Source organism: Ahaetulla prasina, chromosome 4 (genome assembly GCF_028640845.1).
Source record: "Ahaetulla prasina isolate Xishuangbanna chromosome 4, ASM2864084v1, whole genome shotgun sequence".
NCBI lineage: Eukaryota > Metazoa > Chordata > Lepidosauria > Squamata > Colubridae > Ahaetulla > Ahaetulla prasina.
In genome coordinates, this window is record NC_080542.1 from 150,629,795 (window position 1) to 150,649,399 (window position 19,605).

General features: G+C 42.3%; 1 protein-coding gene across 1 annotated transcript in view; it reads left to right on the forward strand.

Moving 5' to 3' along the window:
• Window positions 1-16,705: 16,705 nt before the first annotated feature.
• Window positions 16,706-19,605, forward strand: part of AGAP3 (ArfGAP with GTPase domain, ankyrin repeat and PH domain 3) — a 61,534-nt gene continuing 58,634 nt past the window's right edge. The window contains exon 1 of the mRNA XM_058179312.1: window positions 16,706-17,124. Within this exon, the coding sequence (XP_058035295.1) occupies window positions 16,848-17,124 (277 nt within the window). The 5' untranslated portion in view covers window positions 16,706-16,847. The remainder of the gene's footprint in view (window positions 17,125-19,605) is intronic.

The following is a 19,605-nucleotide window of genomic DNA, read 5'->3' on the forward strand; positions in this document are numbered from 1 at the left end:
TGTGGTTAATCACCAAACTGTTGATGCATTTCACACCATCGTTAGAGGTAAACCTCCTGCAGCCTTGATGTGATTTACACCAAACAAGTTTCTGCTTACTTCTTTTGTATGTGATTCAATCAGCCGAGGTTACCCATGCTGATCTGCACGTAAGCAATCTCTCAAAGGAGTCCATATGGCTAGATTGCAACATTAAACCAATCACTTATTACCGAAAGAGTAGCTGCTTCATAATATAATTTAAAATTGGGCATTTTTAAACCTCCCCTTTCCGTATGTCTTGAATTATTTTCATTTTAACACTCGCTTTTTTACCTTTTCATATAAATTTATTAATTCCAATCTGCCATTCTTCCAATATTTTTTTTTTATTGAAAGAGTTTTAAAAAACAAAAACATTTTTCCCCCTTTTTTCCCCCTCCCTCCCAAAAAAAACCAAAAACCCCTTCCCCCCTCCCTCCCCCTCCCCGGCTTCCCTGGTCAATCACAAGGTATTGTTATACATAAACCAAACATAGAATAAAATTTTCCCTTCCAATCCAAATAACCACATCCAAAGCTTTTCATCTCCCAACCCCCTCCCCATTACATAAAATAACTTTCTAATTATTCAAAGGCAATCTGATATTTCTTAATCTGATATCTGTTTTGTAGATAATCAATCCATTTTTTCCATTCAATTAAATATCTTTCCTGCGTATTGTCTTTTAAAAACGCTGAGATTTTAGCCATCTCAGCCAGATTAATAACTTTCAATATCCATTCTTCTATTGTAGGTATCTCTTCTTTCTTCCAGTATTGTCCAATCAACAGTCTTGCTGCTGTTATTAAATTCAGAATCAATTTAGTCTCAATCCCTGTACAATCCGTTATAATTCCCAAAAGGAAAAATTGTGGCAGGAACTTTATCTTCTTCTTCAGTACATTTTGAATAATCCACCAAATTCTTATCCAAAAGACCTTAATTTTCTTGCAAGTCCACCAAATATGAAAATATGTAGCATCATCACAATCACACCTCCAACATTTCGCTTATTTATTTATTTTATTTTATTTATTATTCGAATTTATATACCGCCCTATCTCCCAAAGGACTCAGGGCGGTTCACAGGCATATAAAACATCAATATCAATATACAAATTAAAATAATCCTTAAAAAACTTATTCTAGCGCCCGAATTATTAAAAATAGAAATATAAATATAAAATATAAATATTAAAATCAATTTAAATTTAAAACCCCTCTAAATTTAAAAATCTAAGCCAGTCCTGCACAGATGAATAAATGTGTCTTGAGCTCGCGACGGAAGGTTCGAAGGTCAGGAAGTTGACGGAGTCCTGGGGGGAGTTCGTTCCAGAGGGTGGGAGCCCCCACAGAGAAGGCCCTTCCCCTGGGCGTCGCCAAACGACACTGCCTAGCTGACGGCACCCTGAGGAGTCCCTCTCTGTGAGAGCGCACGGGTCGGTGAGAGGTATCTGGTCGCAGTAGGCGGTCCCGTAGATAACCCGGCCCTATGCCATGGAGCGCTTTAAAGGTGGTCACCAAAACCTTGAAGCGCACCCGGAAGGCCACAGGTAGCCAGTGCAGCCTGCGCAGGATGGGTGTTATGCGGGAGCCACGAGGGGCTCCCTCTATCACCCGCGCAGCCGCATTCTGAACTAACTGCAGCCTCCGGATGCCCTTCAAGGGAAGCCCCATGTAGAGAGCGTTGCAGTAATCCAGGCGAGACGTCACAAGGGCGTGAGTGACCGTGCATAGGGCCTCCCGGTCCAGAAAGGGGCGCAACTGGCGCACCAGGCGAACCTGGTAGAACGCTCTCCTGGAGACGGCCGTCAAATGATCTTCTAGAGACAGCCGTTCATCCAGGAGGACGGCTAAGTTGCACCCTCTCCATCGGGGCCAATGACTCGCCACCGATGGTCAGCCGCGATTTAGCTGACTGTACCGGGATGCGGCATCCACAGCCACTCTGTCTTGGAGGGATTGAGCTTGAGCCTGTTTCTCCCCATCCAGACCCGTACGGCCTCCAGACACCGGGACAGCACTTCGATAGCTTCATTGGGGTGGTCCGGTGTGGAAAAGTACAGCTGGGTGTCATCCGCGTACAGCTGGTACCTCACACCGAACCCACTGATGATCTCACCCAGCGGCTTCATGTAGATGTTGAACAGAAGGGGCGAGAGGATCGATCCCTGCGGCACCCCACAAGTGAGGGGCCTCGGGGCCGACCTCTGCCCCCCTGTCAACACCGACTGCGACCGGTCGGAGAGATAGGAGGAGAACCACCGATAAACGGTGCCTCCCACTCCCAATCCCTCCAACCGGCGCAGCAGGATACCATGGTCGATGGTATCGAAAGCCGCTGAGAGGTCTAATAGGACCAGGGCAGAGGAACAACCCCTATCCCTGGCCCTCCAGAGATCATCCACCAACGCGACCAAAGCGGTCTCCGTGCTGTAACCGGGCCGGAAACCGGACTGGAACGGGTCTAGATAGACAGTTTCATCCAGGTGTAAGGGAAACTGATATGCCACCATACTCTCAACAACCTTCGCCGCGAAGCGAAGGTTGGAGACCGGACGATAATTACCTAAAACAGCCGGGTCCAGGGAAGGCTTCTTGAGGAGGGGCCTCACCACCGCCTCTTTCAAGGCGGCCGGAAAGACACCCTCCACCAAAGAAGCGCTCGTAATCGCCTGGAGCCAGCCTCGTGTCACCTCCTGCGTGGCCAGCACCAACCAGGAGGGGCACGGGTCCAGTAAACATGTGGTGGCATTCAGCTTGGATATTAGGATACATACATGATAATTTTTTGGGATCTAAGTGCCATCTATAAAACATCTTATAAAAATTTTCCCTTAAATTCTGTGCTTGTGTAAACTTAACATTTCTAACCCAAATTTTCTCCCATGTTTCCAACATTATTGGTTCCTGAATATTCTGTGCCCATTTTATCATACAATCCTTTACCAAATCCTTTTCTGAATCTATTTCAAGCAACACATTATACAATCTCTTTATATGCTCCTGGGTCTGATTTCTAATTTGCTTCATTAAATTTTCCTCCCTTTGCATTATACCAATTTTTTGATTTTCTTTCCATCTAGCACTTATTTGCCCATATTGAAACCAAGTATAATTCCTCCCTTCTTCATTTAATACCTGTAATGATTTTAATTGCAATCTACCTCCTTCAGCATACAAAAGTTCTTTATAAGTAATCATTTCCTGTTTCTGTTCTATATTTATATTCTCTATTGCATGCCTAGGGCTCGCCCATATAGGAATCTTGTATTCTAATTTATAGGAATATTTTTCCAGACCATAAAGAGCACTTCTCAACACATGAGTCTTAAAAGCCCTATCCACTTTTTTTCCATAAAATAAGTACGCATGCCATCCATATAACAAGTCATAACCTTCTATATTCAAAATTCTTTCCTCTGTTAAGTTAAACCAATCACTTATTACTGAAAGGGCTACTGCTTCATAATATAATTTAAAGTTAGGCATTCTTAAACCACCTCTTTCCCGTGAGTCCTGTATTATTTTCATTTTAACCCTCGCCTTTTTACCCTGCCATATAAATTTATTAATCCCAATCTGCCAATCTTCCAAATTTTTATCCTTTTAATTATTGGTATCATCTGGAACAGAACCAAAAATCTAGGTAACACATTCATTTTAATAGCCGCAATCCTTCCCAATAGGGATAACTGCAATTTCTTCCAGCCACTCATATCATTCTGAACTTTTTGCCATAGCAAGTCATAATTATTCTTATAAAGTTTCTTGTTCGATGAGCTAATATAGACCCCTAAATATTTAACCTTTCTTACTACCTCAAATCCTGTCATTTCCTCTAGTTTTTGTTTCTGTTGTATAGACATATTTTTAATTATCACTTTTGTTTTATTCTGATTTATTTTAAATCCTGATACCTTTCCATATTTATCAATTACTTCCAACAGAAATCTACTTGAATTTATAGGATTCGTTAACGTAACCACTACATCATCTGCAAAAGCTCTAACTTTGTACTCATATTGTCTAATCTTAATTCCCTCTATTTTCATTAATTCTCGTATTTTATCTAATAATGGTTCTAGAGTCAAAACAAACAAACAATAATGGTGATAAGGGACATCCCATTCCTTTCGCAATCTTAATAACTTCTGTCAAACTACCATTTACTATAATCTGTGCTGTTTGCTCTCCATAAATCGCTTTAATTATTCTAATAAAACAGTCTCCAAATTGCATTTTCTCTATTAATTTAAATAAAAAATCCCAATGCAATCGATCAAAGGCTTTCTCTGCATCCAAAAAAATAAGTGCCGCTGAAGTATTCTTCTTTTCCAAATATTCCAATATATTAATAATCTGTCTAACATTATTCCTCATCTGCCTCCCTTTTATAAAACCAGATTGATCAGTATGAATTCTTTGTTGTAAAACTAACATTAATCTATTTGCTATTATTTTTACAAAATCTTATAATCATTATTTAAAAGTGAAATCGGCCTGTAGTTACCAGGTTTAGAGCAGTCTTGCTCCTCTTTGGTATCAGTGAAATAAAAGATGTTTTCCATGACGGGGTATTCCCACTCCTAATTGTATCTGATTAAATAATTCTTTAAGTGGGCCTAATATTTCATCCTGTGTTTTTATAATAAGTTGCTGTAAGACCATCTGTACCAGGGTTTTCCCATTTTAATTGTTTAATTGCCTCCACTATTTCTCCAGTAGCTATCGGCCGATTCAACTCCTCCTCTGTTCTAATGTTAGAATATTAACCTTATAATCTTTCAAATAATCATAAATGTCCCTATCAATATTTTGTCTTTTGCATATAGTGCAGTATAAAATTCTGAGAATGCCTTTTAATTTTATCCTGTTGGTATATCTCTTTACCTTTATATTCTATTTTTGTATGACACGTGCTTTCTGTTTCTTCCTTAAATTATATGCCAACCATCTCCCAGGTTTATTTGCATTACAAAAGGTATTAGGTTTAGCATATTGTATATTCGTTGCCACCTGGTCTGCCATTAACATATTAAATTGACTCTGTAATATTTTATAGCCTCTTTAAGTTTGTGATCTTGTGGGTTTTGAATTAATAACTGTTGCTTCCTTTGAATTTCTTCTTCCAAATACCTACGCTGCCTTTGTTTATTATTCCTTTGCCTATTGTCCAAGTAAATCAATATCCCTCTAATAAACGCTTTGCTCGCCTCCCACACAGTTCCTATAGGTGTCCCTTTGTACATATTAAAATCAAAAAATTCTTTTAACTGTTTCTTACAATAAGTTACATTATCCTCATATCTAAACAGATTTTCATTCAACCTCCATGTTCTACCACCTTTTTTCCCTTGTAATAATTCCATCCATACTGGACTATGGTCAGTTAAACACCTCGGAAATATCTTTGTTTTCTTCACCCTAGAAAGCAAGTCATTAGAAATTAAAATAAAATCAATACGTGAAAAAGATTGATGCCTATCAGAAAAAAAAGTAAAATCTCTCTCATCTGGATTCCGTAACCTCCATATATCTCTAAACTCAAAGTCTTCCATCATTTCAAAAAAGGATTTTGGTAATTTTGCATGTATAGGTATCTTCTTGGAGGAGGTTCTCTTATCCCTTCTTGTATCAATTACTCCATTCCAGTCTCCTAATAAAATAAACGAACTATAATCCCAGAGGGTCAACCTCTCATGTAACATTTTGTAAAACTTTTCTTGTTGCTGATTAGGTGCATAAATACCTATCAGCAAAGTCTTTTTTGCATCTATCACCAGTTCAATAGCAATAAATCTTCCTTGAATATCTGCCTCAATTAACTTAGCTGGTATATCCTTCCTGATATATACAACAATTCCATGCTTCTTTTCCAAAGCTGATGCAACAAAATGGTTACCCAATTTTGAATTAATTAAATATTTTTGGTCTGATAATTTTATATGTGTCTCTTGCAAACAAATCACATCATTTTTAAATAGTTTCAAGTAGTGAAATATTTTCCTTCTTTTCTGAGCTGAATTCAAGCCATTAACATTCCATGACAAGATTCTATTTGCCATTACTGGCCTCCTGAAGCTTTGAAGCAGACAACGAAGCTCCTCCTCCGGTATCTTCCGTCAGCTCCTCCCACAGCTTCCATACTGGGATCCTGACTTTTACTTTGAGACTGTTGCTCTTCTTTACGCTTAAGGGCCCTCTTGTCACCCTTTGCTCTTGTGGTTCCTCTAATACTGGCAGCAATAAAGGCTCTTGGATCACCACGCCTTCTTGAGTCTCTTGAAGTTTTCTATCACTTCTATTTCGACTTTCAAAACTGTAGAAAGAAAACTTTGCCTTTAAAACAGTGTCAATTCTATATCTCCTTCCTTGATAGAATACTGTCAGTCCAACTGGCACCTCCCATCTGAATTGAATCTGATGTTTTTTAAGTTCTTGTGTAAAAAAAGCAAATTCCTTCCTGTCTCTTAACATCTTTGAAGGAATCTCTTTCAACACCTTCAACTCCTGTTCTCCAATTTTTAAAGTTGTCTGATATGAAACTTGCAGAATCTGATTTCTCATAGTCCTTTTCACAAAATAAACCACAATGTCCCGAGGAAGCTTTCTCTGTCTTGCAATCCAGGAATTAACTCTATATATTTTATCAATTTGGTAAGCTACCTCTTGGGGGTCCACTTCAATAAATTCAGCCAATGCTTCTGATATAATTTTTCTTAAGTCTTCTCCTCGCTCTTCTTGCATACCACGAATTCTAAGAGCTCCTTCCATAAGTTTATATTGTAATATCACAACCTGATCTTCATTTTGATCCACTTTTTTCTGAACACCTTTCATTTTGTCTTCTAAATGCTTATTTGACTGAGAGATCTGTTGCATTTCCACTTCCAATCCTTCAATTTTTTTACTCAGTCCTTGAACTGCCATAAGAATATCTTCTCTTATTTTTTCATTAAAATTCTCCATTATCTCTTTTTGCCTATCTTCAGAAAGTTTTAATTGTTCTTTCAATATTTCCTCAAGACTTGGTTCAGATCCCCTTCTTCCAGAAGGCTTTAAAGGTTTAGCTGCCATTCTGTCTTCAAAAGAATCAGGAATTCAAACTTAATAACTCTCCTTCCCTCCTTTCAGTATAAAAAAACTCCGTTTGTAACAATCCACAAATAACGCTGCTTCATCGTACTAAAAATTTTTACTTTCACTTTCAGACACCATTTTAAAAGTCAATTAATCAAAGACAAAGAAAGGTTTCAAGTTTCAAAAAGGGAGTCGGTACTTGCCGTGCTGATTCTACATCAAAGATCGAACGCTTGTGAAATTCCCGTCTGCTTAGAATATCAATCAATTTAATAAGTCCTTTAGAACAGCCTAGAAAGCAAGTCATTAGAAATTAAAATAAAATCAATGCGTGAAAAAGATTGATGCCTATCAGAAAAAAAAGTAAAATCTCTCTCATCTGGATTCCGTAACCTCCATATATCTCTAAACTCAAAGTCTTCCATCATTTCAAAAAAGGATTTTGGTAATTTTGCATGTATAGGTATTGGTGGATTATTCAAAATGTACTGAAGAAGAAGATAAAGTTCCTGCCACAATTTTTCCTTTTGGGAATTATAACGGATTGTACAGGGATTGAGACTAAATTGATTCTGAACTTAATAACAGCAGCAAGACTGTTGATTGGACAATACTGGAAGAAAGAAGAGATACCTACAATAGAAGAATGGATATTGAAAGTTATTAATTTGGCTGAGATGGCTAAAATCTCAGCGTTTTTAAAAGACAATACGCAGGAAAGATATTTAATTGAATGGAAAAAATGGATTGATTATCTACAAAACAGATATCAGATTAAGAAATATCAGATTGCCTTTGAATAATTAGAAAGTTATTTTATGTAATGGGGAGGGGGTTGGGAGACGAAAAGCTTTGGATGTGGTTATTTGGATTGGAAGGGAAAATTTTATTCTATGTTTGGTTTATGTATAACTTTACCTTGTGATTGACCCGGGAAGCCGGGGTGGGGAGGAGGTGTGTTTTTTTTTTTTTTGGGAGGGAGGGGGAAAAAAGGGGGAAAAATGTTTTTGTTTTTTTTAAAACTCTTTCAATAAAAAAAAAAAAAATCTAGGTAAAACATTCATTTTAATGGCTGCTATTCTCCCCAATAATGATAATTGTAATTTTTTCCAACCGAGCATTTCCTTCTGAACTTATTGCCATAATTCCTCAAAGTTATTCTTATATAATTTCACATTTGAAGAAGTAATATAAACCCCTAGGTATTTGACCTTTTTTACAATTTTAAATCCTGTTGTTTCCTCTAATTTTTCTTTCAGTTGTCTAGTCATATTTTTTGTTATCACTTTTGTTTTATTCTGATTTACTTTAATCCCTGAAACTTTTCCATATTGATCAATTATTTCCAACAAACATACACTTGAGTTTATAGGATTTGACAAAATAATCACCAAATCATCAGCAAATGCTCTCACTTTATACTCACGTTGTCTAATTTTAATTCCCTCTATCTCCTTTACCTCTCTTATTTTATCCAATAATGGCACCAGAGTTAAAATAAACAATAATGGTGATAGGGGGCACCCCTGTCTTGTTCCTTTCGCAATCTTAAAAACTTCTGTCAAACTACCATTAACTATTATCTGGGCTGTTTGCTCTCCATAAATCGTTCTAATTATTCTCATAAAACAATCTCCAAATTGCATTTTATCTATTAATTTAAATAAAAATTCCCAATGCAGGCGATCAAAGGTTTTCTCTGCATCCAAAAAAATAAATGCTGCAGAAATCTGATTGTTCTTTTATAAATATTCCAATAAATTTACAATCTGTCTAATATTATTCCTCATCTGCCTCCCCTTTATAAATCCAGATTGATCAGTATGAATTATTTGTTGCAGAACTAACATTAATCTATTCGCTATTATTTTAGCAAAAATAATCATTATTCAAAAGTGAAATCGGCCTATAATTCCCAGGTTTAGAGCAATCCTGTTCTTCTTTTGGTATCAATGAAATGAAAGTAGTTCTCCATGATGGGGGTATTCCCCCTCCTAATTGTATCTGATTAAATAATTCCTTAAGTGGACCTACTATCTCATTCTGTAAATTTTTATAATAAATTGCTGTAAGTACATCCGTACCGGTTTTTTTCCCCATTTTTAATTGTTTTATTGTCAAAATAATTTCTTCAGAAGTTATAGGCCGATTCAATTCTTCCCTTTGTCCTAAGGTTAAACCTTTAGCCTTGTACTCTTTCAAATATTTATCAATATCCATGTTCAAGATTGTATCTTTAGCATATAAATTTGTATAATATTCTAAAAAAGCTTTTTAAATTTTATCCTGTTAATATCTCTCTTTACCTTTATATTCTATTTTTTCTATAATACGTGCTTTTTGTTTTTTCCTTAAGATATATGCTAACCACCTACCAGGTCTATTTGCATTACAAAAAGTATTATGTTTAGCATACTGTATGTTTGTTGCCACTTGGTCTGCCATTATCATATTAAATTGACTCTGTAGTATCTTTATTGCATCTTTTAGTTTTTGATCATGTGGATTACGTATTAATAATTGTTGTTTCTTTTGGATTTCCTCTTCTAAATACCTACGCTGTTTTTATTGTTTTCTTCTCTGTTTATTATTAATATATATTAAGACTCCTCTCATAAAGGCCTTACTCGCGTCCCAAACTATTTCTATTGATGTTCCCCTATTCAAATTATCATCAAAAAATTCTTTCATTTGTTTTTTACATTGATTTACATTATCTTCATATCTAAACAAATTTTCATTTATTCTCCAGGATTTTCTACCACCTTTTTCTTGTTGCAATTCCAACCATACTGGACTATGGTCAGATAAGCACCTTGGAAATATCTTCGTTTTCTTCACCCTAAGAGGCAAATCATTAGTGATTAATATAAAATCAATACGTGAAAAAGATTGATGCCTATCAGAAAAAGAAGTAAAATCTCTATCTTCAAGATTCCGCATTCTCCATACATCTCTCAACTCAAAATCTTCTAATCTCAAAAAAAGATTTGGGCAGCTTTGCATGTGTAGGAATTTTCTTAGAGAGAATTCTCTTATCCTTTCAGGTATCTATTACACCATTCCAATCCCCTAATATAATAGAATATTTTTTTAATTTAATATTTAATAATAAACCATTTATAATCCCAGAGAGTCAGTTTATCATGCAACATCCTATAGAATTTTTCTTGTTGCTGATTAGGTACATATATACCAATCAAGAGTGTCTTTTTTCCTTCTAACACAAGTTCAATAGCGATATATCTCTTGGATATCTGCTTCAGTTAATTTGGCTGGTATATCTTTTCTCAAATATACCACTATACCATTTTTCTTATCCAAAGCTGAAGCAACAAAGTGTTTACCTAATTTTGAGTTTATTAGGTATTTTTGATGTAATAGTTTAATATGTGTCTTTTGTAAACAAATCACATCATTTTTAAATTGTCTCAAATAATGAAATATTTTTCTTCTTTTCTGCACTGAATTCAAATCATTAACATTCCAAGTCACGAATTTATTTGCCATCTGTGGCCTCGCGAAGCCTTTGAGCAATCAGCTGAAGATCCTCACTTCCCTTTGTCTTCGGCCTCGCTCCTCCCACTGCTTCTGCTTCTGTAGTAGAATCTTGACTTTTACTTTGAAGTTGATCCTCCTTTTCTTTACGCTTAGTAGCCGCCCTTGTCATCCTTTGTTCTTGTGGCTGTTCTTGGGATAATAACATCAAAGGGACCATATGAGCTTCCATATTCATTTGCCTCTCTTGTGGGCTTTTATCTGTTGCTTCGGGATCAACTTTCAACACATTAAAAAGGAAATCTTCGCTTTCAACACAGTTTCAATATCATATCTCCTTCCCTGAAAAAACACTGTGAGACCAGCTGGAACCTCCTATCTAAATTGAATCTGATGATTCTTGAGCTCTTGTGTAAAAAATATAAACTCTTTCCTGTCTTTTAACATCTTAGGGGGAATCTCTTTCAGAACCATCACCTCTTGTTCTGCTATTTGCAACTTTTTCTGATACGTGGCTTGCAGAATTTGATTTCTCATTGTTCTTGTCAAGAAATAAACCACAATGTCTCTTGGCAATTTTTTTTGTCCAGCAATCCATGAGTTAACCCTATATACTTTGTCAATTTGAAAAGCAGCCTCTTGTGGATCAAGTCCTAACCTTTCAGCCAAAGCCTCTGATAAAATTTTCTTTCTTTTTTTTTTTTCAAAAAGTTTAACAGAAAATTTTTCCCCTTCCCCACCTCCCTCCCCTCCCTTCACAACCCCTCCCCCGACTTCCCGGAACAAGCACAAGGTATAGTTAAAAATAAAACAAACATATGCTAAAAAATTTTCGTCCCAACTTAATTATACCCCTACAATCATCAATTCCTAACTTCCCCCGAAAACAATCAAAAATAATACATCATAATCATTCAAAGGCAGTCTGATAACTCTTAGTCTGATATCTACTTTGAATATAGTCAATCCATTTTTTCCATTCCTTTAAGTATCTTTCTTGCGTATTGTCTTTCAAAAAGGCTGATATCTTCGCCATCTCAGCCAAATTGGCAACTTTCAATATCCATTCTTCTATTGTAGGTACTTCTTTTTTCTTCCAGTACTGTCCTATTAGTAATCTTGCTGCTGTTATTAGATTTAAAATCAATTTAGTCTCAATTACTGTACAGTCCGTAATAATTCCCAACAGAAAAAATTGTGGCAGGAACTTTATCTTCTTTTTCAAAACATTTTGTAAAATCCACCAAATTTTTATCCAAAAGGCCTTTATATCCTTACAAGTCCACCAAATATGAAAATATGTAGCGTCATCACAATTACATCTCCAACATTTTGCTTGCATATCTGGATACATACACGATAATTTCTTAGGATCTAAATGCCATCTATAAAACATTTTATAAAAATTTTCCCTCAAATTCTGTGCCTGCGTGAATTTAACATTTCTAACCCAAATTTTTTCCCAAGTTTCCAATAATATTGGCTCCTGAAAATTTTGTGCCCACTTTATCATACTTTATCATACATATGTAAGTATAAGCATGAAATAATCATACGAACTGGATACAATCAAAGGGAACATTAGGACAGGAACGGTTGGCACTTTTGTGCTCTTATGCACGCCCCTTATAGTCCTCTTAGGAATGGGGTGAGGTCAATAGTAGACAGTTTTTGGTTGAAGATTTTGGGATTTTGAGTAGAGACTATGGAGTCAGGTAATGAGTTCCAAGCATTAACAACTCTGTTACAGAGGTCATATTTTCTGCAATCAAGTTTGAAGCGGTTGATATTTAGCTTGAATCTATTTTTTGCTTTTGTATTGTTGCAATTGAAGCTGAAGTAGTCTTCGACAGGAAGGACATTGTAATAGATGATTCTACCATATGAGTTAAACTCAGGTCATGTCGAAGGCAGCGTAGTTCTAAATTTTCTAAAGATTTTCTTAGATTTTCTAAGATGTGGTTGTGAAGCATTTCCCATGGCCTGAGAGCCACTAATGCCTTCCTCAAGCTGCAGCAGTGGTGGTCCGTGCTGTTCCTTAACCACAACAGCCAATGCCCCCTCAGTGGATGGCCCTTACATTCTCTGGGTGGAATAGGCCTTTCTCCGGGGCATACTGGGACATGGCAAAAGACAAGGGATGATATCTCCTGCTCCACCTTGTAAATTGTGTTGCAACCTCCCTGCATGGAGCACTCAACTCCTGGTTGAACCCAGAGCCAAGGCTGGGGGTGGGGGGCAGCTGGTTGAGAGCAGATCTGCTGGCCAAGACATAAACAGGGTGCACCAGTTCAGGTCCCGGGGATGGAGGGTTGTTAGACCTGATGGCTGCAGGACTGCCTCTGAAGGGCATCGGCCAGCAGACAGGTGGCTTCCTGGGCAACTGGCTGGCCCCTAGGAGCACACGGGGCTGGGCTAGATGGATCCAGGGATCCCACCTGGCAGCGGATGGCTCCTGTTTTTAATGTTCCTGAACTGGGATCCACATTTGAAATGGGGAGGATTTTTCCAACCGCAAGCACCATCAAGCAGGAGACAACCTCTCTCCAGGCCAGGTTGGCACCAGTAAGCACGTAAGCAGGTGAGTTTATTTATTTATTTATTTATTTATTTATTTATTCGTATTTGTATACCGCCCTATCTCCCGGAGGACTCAGGGCGGTTCACAGGCAAATAAAAACATATATGTACAAATTAAGATAACCATTAAAAAACTTATTCTAAAAGCCAAATTATTAAAAATAGTATAAATATTAAAACCAATTAAAACCCCTATAAATTTAAAATCTAGTCCAGTCCTGTGCAGATGAATAAATGCGTTTTAAGCTCGCGACGGAAGGTTCGGAGGTCCGGAAGTTGACGAAGTCCTGGGGGGAGTTCATTCCAGAGGGCGGGAGCCCCCACAGAGAAGGCCCTTCCCCTGGGTGTCGCCAGACGACACTGTCTCGCTGACGGCACCCTGAGGAGTCCCTCTCTGTGAGAGCGCACGGGTCGGTGAGAGGTATTCGGTAGCAGTAGGCGGTCCCGTAGGTAGCCCGGCTCTATGCCATGGAGCGCTTTGAAGATGGTCACCAAAACCTTTAAGTTTAAGGCTTCGTGGTCCATTGGATTGGCTTACGATTCAGGAGGTCAACCCTAACTCTTTTGTTAATTCTATTAATTAACAAAATTTTGTTAATTCTGTTAATTAACAAAATTTTATTAATTCAGCAGACAGGCCAGATCCATGATCATAAAGCAAAATCTGAAATATATTCAAATATATATGTGTTTTCGTAGGTTTTCATATATATATGTGTGTGTGTGTGTGTGTGTGTGTGTGTGTGTGTGTGTGTTGGAAGTGTCTTGGCGACATTTCGACGAAGTCTCATTGAAGTCAATGAGACTTCGAACGCCGCAAGACAATTCCAATTTTACAGAAACCCGAATAACCAAAGACCTACATACAAACACCCGCGAAAACCTCAGAAAACACACACACACACACACACATATATATATATATATGTAGGTCTTTGGTTGTTCGGGTTTTCTCCCGCGTAAAATTGGAAGTGTCTTGGCGACATTTCGACGAAGTCTCATTCGTCATCTTCAGGCTTCAGCTTCCTGCTTCTGGGAGCAATGTGTGATTGCAGCTGTTTCTTCCTTTTTAACTGCTAATGGGGGTTTGAACTGATTGGGTGGGAGCTTGGCTGTGCTCTGATTGGATGGGGTTTTTTTGTGTGTGCTCTGATTGGATGGGGGTGTGTCCTGTGTTGGTGGGGGCTTGGTTGTGCTCAGATTAGTCTGAGTTGCAGGGGGATTTGAGCTGGTGAGCTGCATTGCTGTTGTTTGGCTTCGTGTTTGTGGTCGTGCTACATCTTCATAGTGGGTGTCTGTCTGCTGTATGTATGGATTGGAGGGGTTTGAAATGACTAATGTTGCAGCTGCGGTCTGGCTTCTGGTCCTTGGTCGTGCTTCATGATCAGTGTGGGTTTGGGTCTGCTTTCTGGGTGGATGTGTGGTGGTGACATCCTATGTGGACCTCGTGAGTGTGGGTCTGGTGTCATTCCTCGTGTTAGGGACTCGTTTGTCAATAAGGGCGGGTTTCCAAATGGCTGGTAGGCGGGAGGTATCATCTCGTTTGTTCATGCTGTGTGGACGTTTTTCTATCTTGATGGCTTCTCTGATTATTCTGTTGTTAAAGTGTTCAGTTTTGGCGATAGTTCTTTTTAAAGTCAATATCGTGTCCTGTGGCTTTAAGGTGTTGGACCAGGGAAGAAGTTGGTTCCTCTTTTTTGACTGAGTTCTTGTGTTCTTCAATGCGTGCACTTATTCTTCTGTTGGTTTGTCCGACATATGTGGTGGGGCAGGCGGTGCATGGGATTTCATATACTCCTTGATTTTCTAACTCAATTTTGTCTTTGGGGTTTCTTAGGATGGTGGATATTTTTTGGTTTGTGCAGAATGCTGTCTTGATGTTATGTTTGTGGAGGATCTTGCTGATTCTGTCTGTGGTGCCTTTTATATATGGGAGGAGGGCTGTGCCGTTTTCTTGTTCTCTGTCTTGGATTTTAGTGGGGGGTTCTTTTTGGATTAGTTTGGTAATCTTATTTCTCTGGAATCCATTGGATGTTAATACGTTTGTGAGAGTGTGTAGTTCGGTTTTTAGGTGTTGTTCGTCAGCTAAGCGTTTTGTTCTAGAGATGAGTGTCTTGGCTACGGAGTTGATCTGTGCTGGTTGGTGGTGTGAGAGTGCGTGCAGATAGCGGTTTGTGTGTGTTTTCTTCTGGTAGATGGTGTGTCCTAGGGAGCCATTGGGTTTCTTGTAGACTCAGACATCTAGGAAGGGAAGTTGGTTGTTAACTTCTGTTTCCATGGTGAACTGTATTTTGGGGTGTAGGCTATTGAGGTGTGTGAGGAAGTTACTTATATATACTTTTTTCTCTCATGATGGGTTATTGTTTATGTTGATGATCGTATATACTGTTGTGACAAAATGAAATGAAAAAAAAAAAGGTCAGCTGTGGGAAGCTGTGGGCACCATCCCCAGGCCAGAATTGGGTGAGGGGGGATTCCAGGGAAGGAGCTTTCCCTCCCTCCCTCCCTCCCTCCCTCCCTCCCTCCATCCATCCATCCATCTATCTATCTAATTATATCAATCTAATCTATCAATCTTTTTCTCTCTCTCCAGTCTCTATATCCATCCCTCTCTATCTCTAAAGTATCTATATCTAATCTCTCTCAATCTATATTTAAGTATCTCCATATCAATCTAATCTATCAATCTCTTTCTCGCTCCCCCAGTATCTCTATAGTCATCCATCCATCTATCCATCTCTCTCCCTCTTTCTCTCTCTCTCTCTCTTGTATCTATATCAATCTATTTTTATTATTTTATTTATTTTGTTGAGTACATATTAGATAATATATATATAAGTATGAATTGAATACATAAAACGAATACAATTAAAGGGAACATTGGGACAGGGATGGTAAGCACGCAAGTACTCTTATGCACGCCCCTTACAGACCTCTTAGGAATGGGGTGAGGTCAACAGTAGACAGTTTAAGGTTAAAGTTTTGGGGGTTATGGGATGAGATCACGGAGTCTGGTAGTGCATTCCAGGCATTAATAACTCTATTGCTGAAGTCATATTTTCTGCAATCGAGTTTGGAGTGGTTCACTTTAAGTTTGAATTTATTGTGTGCTTGTGTATTATTGTGGTTGAAGCTGAAGTAGTCATTGACAGGTAGGACATTGTAGCAGATGATTTATCTAATTATTTTTAATTATTAATATTAAATATTAATAATTATTAGATTATTTATGTAATACCTCTCAATTTATATTTTAAGTATCTCCATATCAATCTAATCTCTCTCTCTCTCTCTCTCTCTCTCTGTCTCGCAATCTGGCCTCCTCTGCTATTCCGGCCGAAGCGGGGGTCCTGGCTCTGCGGAGCGGCAGTGGCTTCCCGAGCTGGGCTGCAGAGACCCCGGCCCGCCACCCCTCTCCCTCCCTCCGGTGCTGACGCGGGCGGAGGAGGAGGAGGCTGGGCGGGGGCGGCTCGTGACGCGGCGCTGCTGTGGCTGGCGGAGCCGCCGGCAGGGAGAGGACGGGAGGGGGCGGGCAGGCGGGCGGGGCCATCGCGAGCGCAGCCGGCCATGCAGCGCCGGGAGCCCGCCGCCCGCCGCTGAACCGCCTGGCCTCCTCCTCTTCCTCCTCCTCTTCCTCCGTTTTTTTCCACCATTCTTGCCAGCCATGAACTTCCCGGGCGGGCCAGGTCAGAGCCCCGGCCAGCCTCCCCCGCCTCCGCGGGATACTCCTAGCCTGGCTGCCCCGGGGGGCCCGGGCGGGCCGGGCTCGGCCGGGGCGCCCCCTCCTCAATTCGGCCTCTCCAACTCAGCGGCCATCCGAGCCGAGATCGGCCGTTTCGAGTCGGTGCACCCCAACATCTACGCCATCTACGACCTGATCGAGCGGGTGGACGATCTGGCGCTGCAGAACCAGATCCGCGAGCACGTCATCTCCATCGAGGGTAAGGGGGTGTTTCCCGTGGGGGCAGATGGGGGGGGCAGAAAGAGGGAGGGGGAGGCGAGGAAGGACCCCCCCCCCTTTACGGACAAAGCGCGGCCTCGCCCGCCTTTTTCTTTCCCTTTACCCCCACCCCACCCACTCACCACCCACCCGCCGCAGAAAATGGACTCTGCGGGTCCGCAGCCCCCTTTGCCAGTTCCCGGGCAGAGCTTCGCTCTTTAAGCCCTCCCTGTGCCCACGGGCCGCGTGGCCCAACCGAGGGGAGGGAGCGGAGGGGGCGCTGCGGGTCTGGCGCGGGGAGGGTCTTCTCCCTCCTCCGGGGGCGGGGGGTCTGCAGGGAAAGAAGGAAGGCCGGCCGGCCCATCGGGAAGGGCGCAGGGAGGTCGGCTTTGTCTCTGGGCGGACGGCAAGCCGGGGAGGGAGCTGGCCAGCGCCTGGCTCCGGCTCTTGGCCAGGTTCGAGACCCCATTTGGCGGGCAACGAAACGCCTTCGAGCCCCGAGGATCGGGCCCGCGGGAGGGGAGCGGGAATCGCGGAGGGTCGGTGGGGAGGGGGTGGGAGAGAGGCCGCTCAGCTGGCACCGCGCGAGTTCTCTCCGCGGTCGGCGGCCAGCCCGAAGGAAGGACGGCGGCCGGCCGTGGGAGAACCTCCTCCTCCTCCTCCTCGAAGCTGGGAAAAGCTGCCCTGCGGCTCAGCGCTGTGGGGGGGTGGCGGGCGGAGAGGGTGGACGAAATCCTGCGGAGGGATCGGGCTCTTTTGGGGCGGCGGGGGCGGGGAAATAATCCTGCAGCGTCCCCTCCGCCCGGCGTCGGTGCTCCCGGGGAAGAGAAGCTCTGCCCTGGAGGGGGGATTGCCAAAGGGAAGCCAGAATCGGGATGCCCCCCCGGCCCCCCTCCCCCGGCTAAAGTAGCGGGGGTCGGGTGGGCTCTGCCCAGGCGCGTGGGTCTTGCGGTGGGGAGAGGAGAAGGACGAAGGGTCGGAGCCGAGGGGTGGCAGGAAGCTGGGAAAGGGGTAGAAGACACCCCACCCCCCCAGTCAGCCTTGTCTTCCTGGCCCTCTCCGAAAGAAGAGGGATTTGGGAGACCCTGGCTGAAGAGGGCAGCCGGCAAAATTCCACCTCCGTCCATTCCTGCTCTTGGGAATCTGGCTCCATTGGAAGGCCCGAAGCCATTGGCGGGATCCCCAAGCCAGAATTGGGGGAGCCAAAATCCCAGGGAGGGGAGGGGGCTCACTCCTCCCTCCCTCTCTCCAACCCCTCTCTCTCCCTCCCTCCTTCCACCAGCCTTGAGGAAGCATTTAGGCCTGCAGAGGGGGGGCTGGCGGGGAGGAAAGGCCTCTGAATGGCTGGCATGGCTGCAGGCATCGCGGGCATCTTTCCGACCTCCAGGCTCAGAGATGCACACACACACAGACACACACACACACGCACACACACGCAAAGCAGGCTCCCCTCTCTGCAGGGTCTGCCCCCCCCCCCAAGCTTCTTCGGAAAAAGGCTAAGGAAGGTACTGCCAGCCTCAGACCCGTGCCAGGCGCTGACCTGACCTAGCGAGGAGAAGCCTTTGGTGGCATCCGCGGGAAGGCTGTTTTTCTTTGTCCTCCGGGTCTGTGGGTGACCCTGGCTGGATTGGGTCGATAGGGAACTGGATCAGCAAGGTGGAGAGAACCCATGGTTGTGCCATCAGGAGCGGGGGGGGGGCTCTTCCTCTGCAGCAGGTGGATGCTCTGGGGCTTTTGCTCCCATAGAAGGAGGGCATGCTTTGTTTAAAGTCTCTGCCATTCACAGAACCAGGGAGGAAGCGCGCAGTGACCCTCTGGGACAGGTTCTCTGCGTGGCCGATGGCACAGGTTCCCCCCCCCAGCCCTTCTTTCCCTTCCTCTGGCTTCGGGCCCCTTCGTCTGGCTCCTCACTGCATGAGGGCACTGGGTGGAGTCTTGGGACCCTTGCCTCAGTCCCAGGCCTCCTATCTGTATCCCGCACAGAAGGGGCCCAGGAAGGTCCCCGTTCTCAAGGGCTCCTGCTGCCTCAACCCAAAGGGGTCCTTGCCCGAACCTCCCTTCTCCCTGATGCTTCTTTTAGATTGGCAGCATTTGGTCTAGTTTCTTCCCGATGTTCGGGGCAGAGTTGGTCTTCACGGAGCCCCCATCTTTACCAAGCGGCCCCTTCCTAGTGACTGCCCACCACACCTGGTTGGGGGTCAATGGGAGGGGGAGGGTCCCTGCCCTTCTTCAGTTGGACACCTTCGTCCCAAAATCCTCCTTGTGCCTGCCTGCTGGTTGGCACCGATTGAAACCTGCAGTTTGTGAGGCGGGTACCGGTCTCTGCCAAAGTTGGACTTGGTGGATCTCCAGGACTTTCCTGCTAATGGATCCCTCTTTGATCCGTTGGGATAGGCATTCAACTGGGTGGATCCCAGTTTCCTGCACTGGGTCTTTTGGTCTTCCCGAGCTCCGGAAGGCTGGCGTTCCCCGTTTGGTCTCT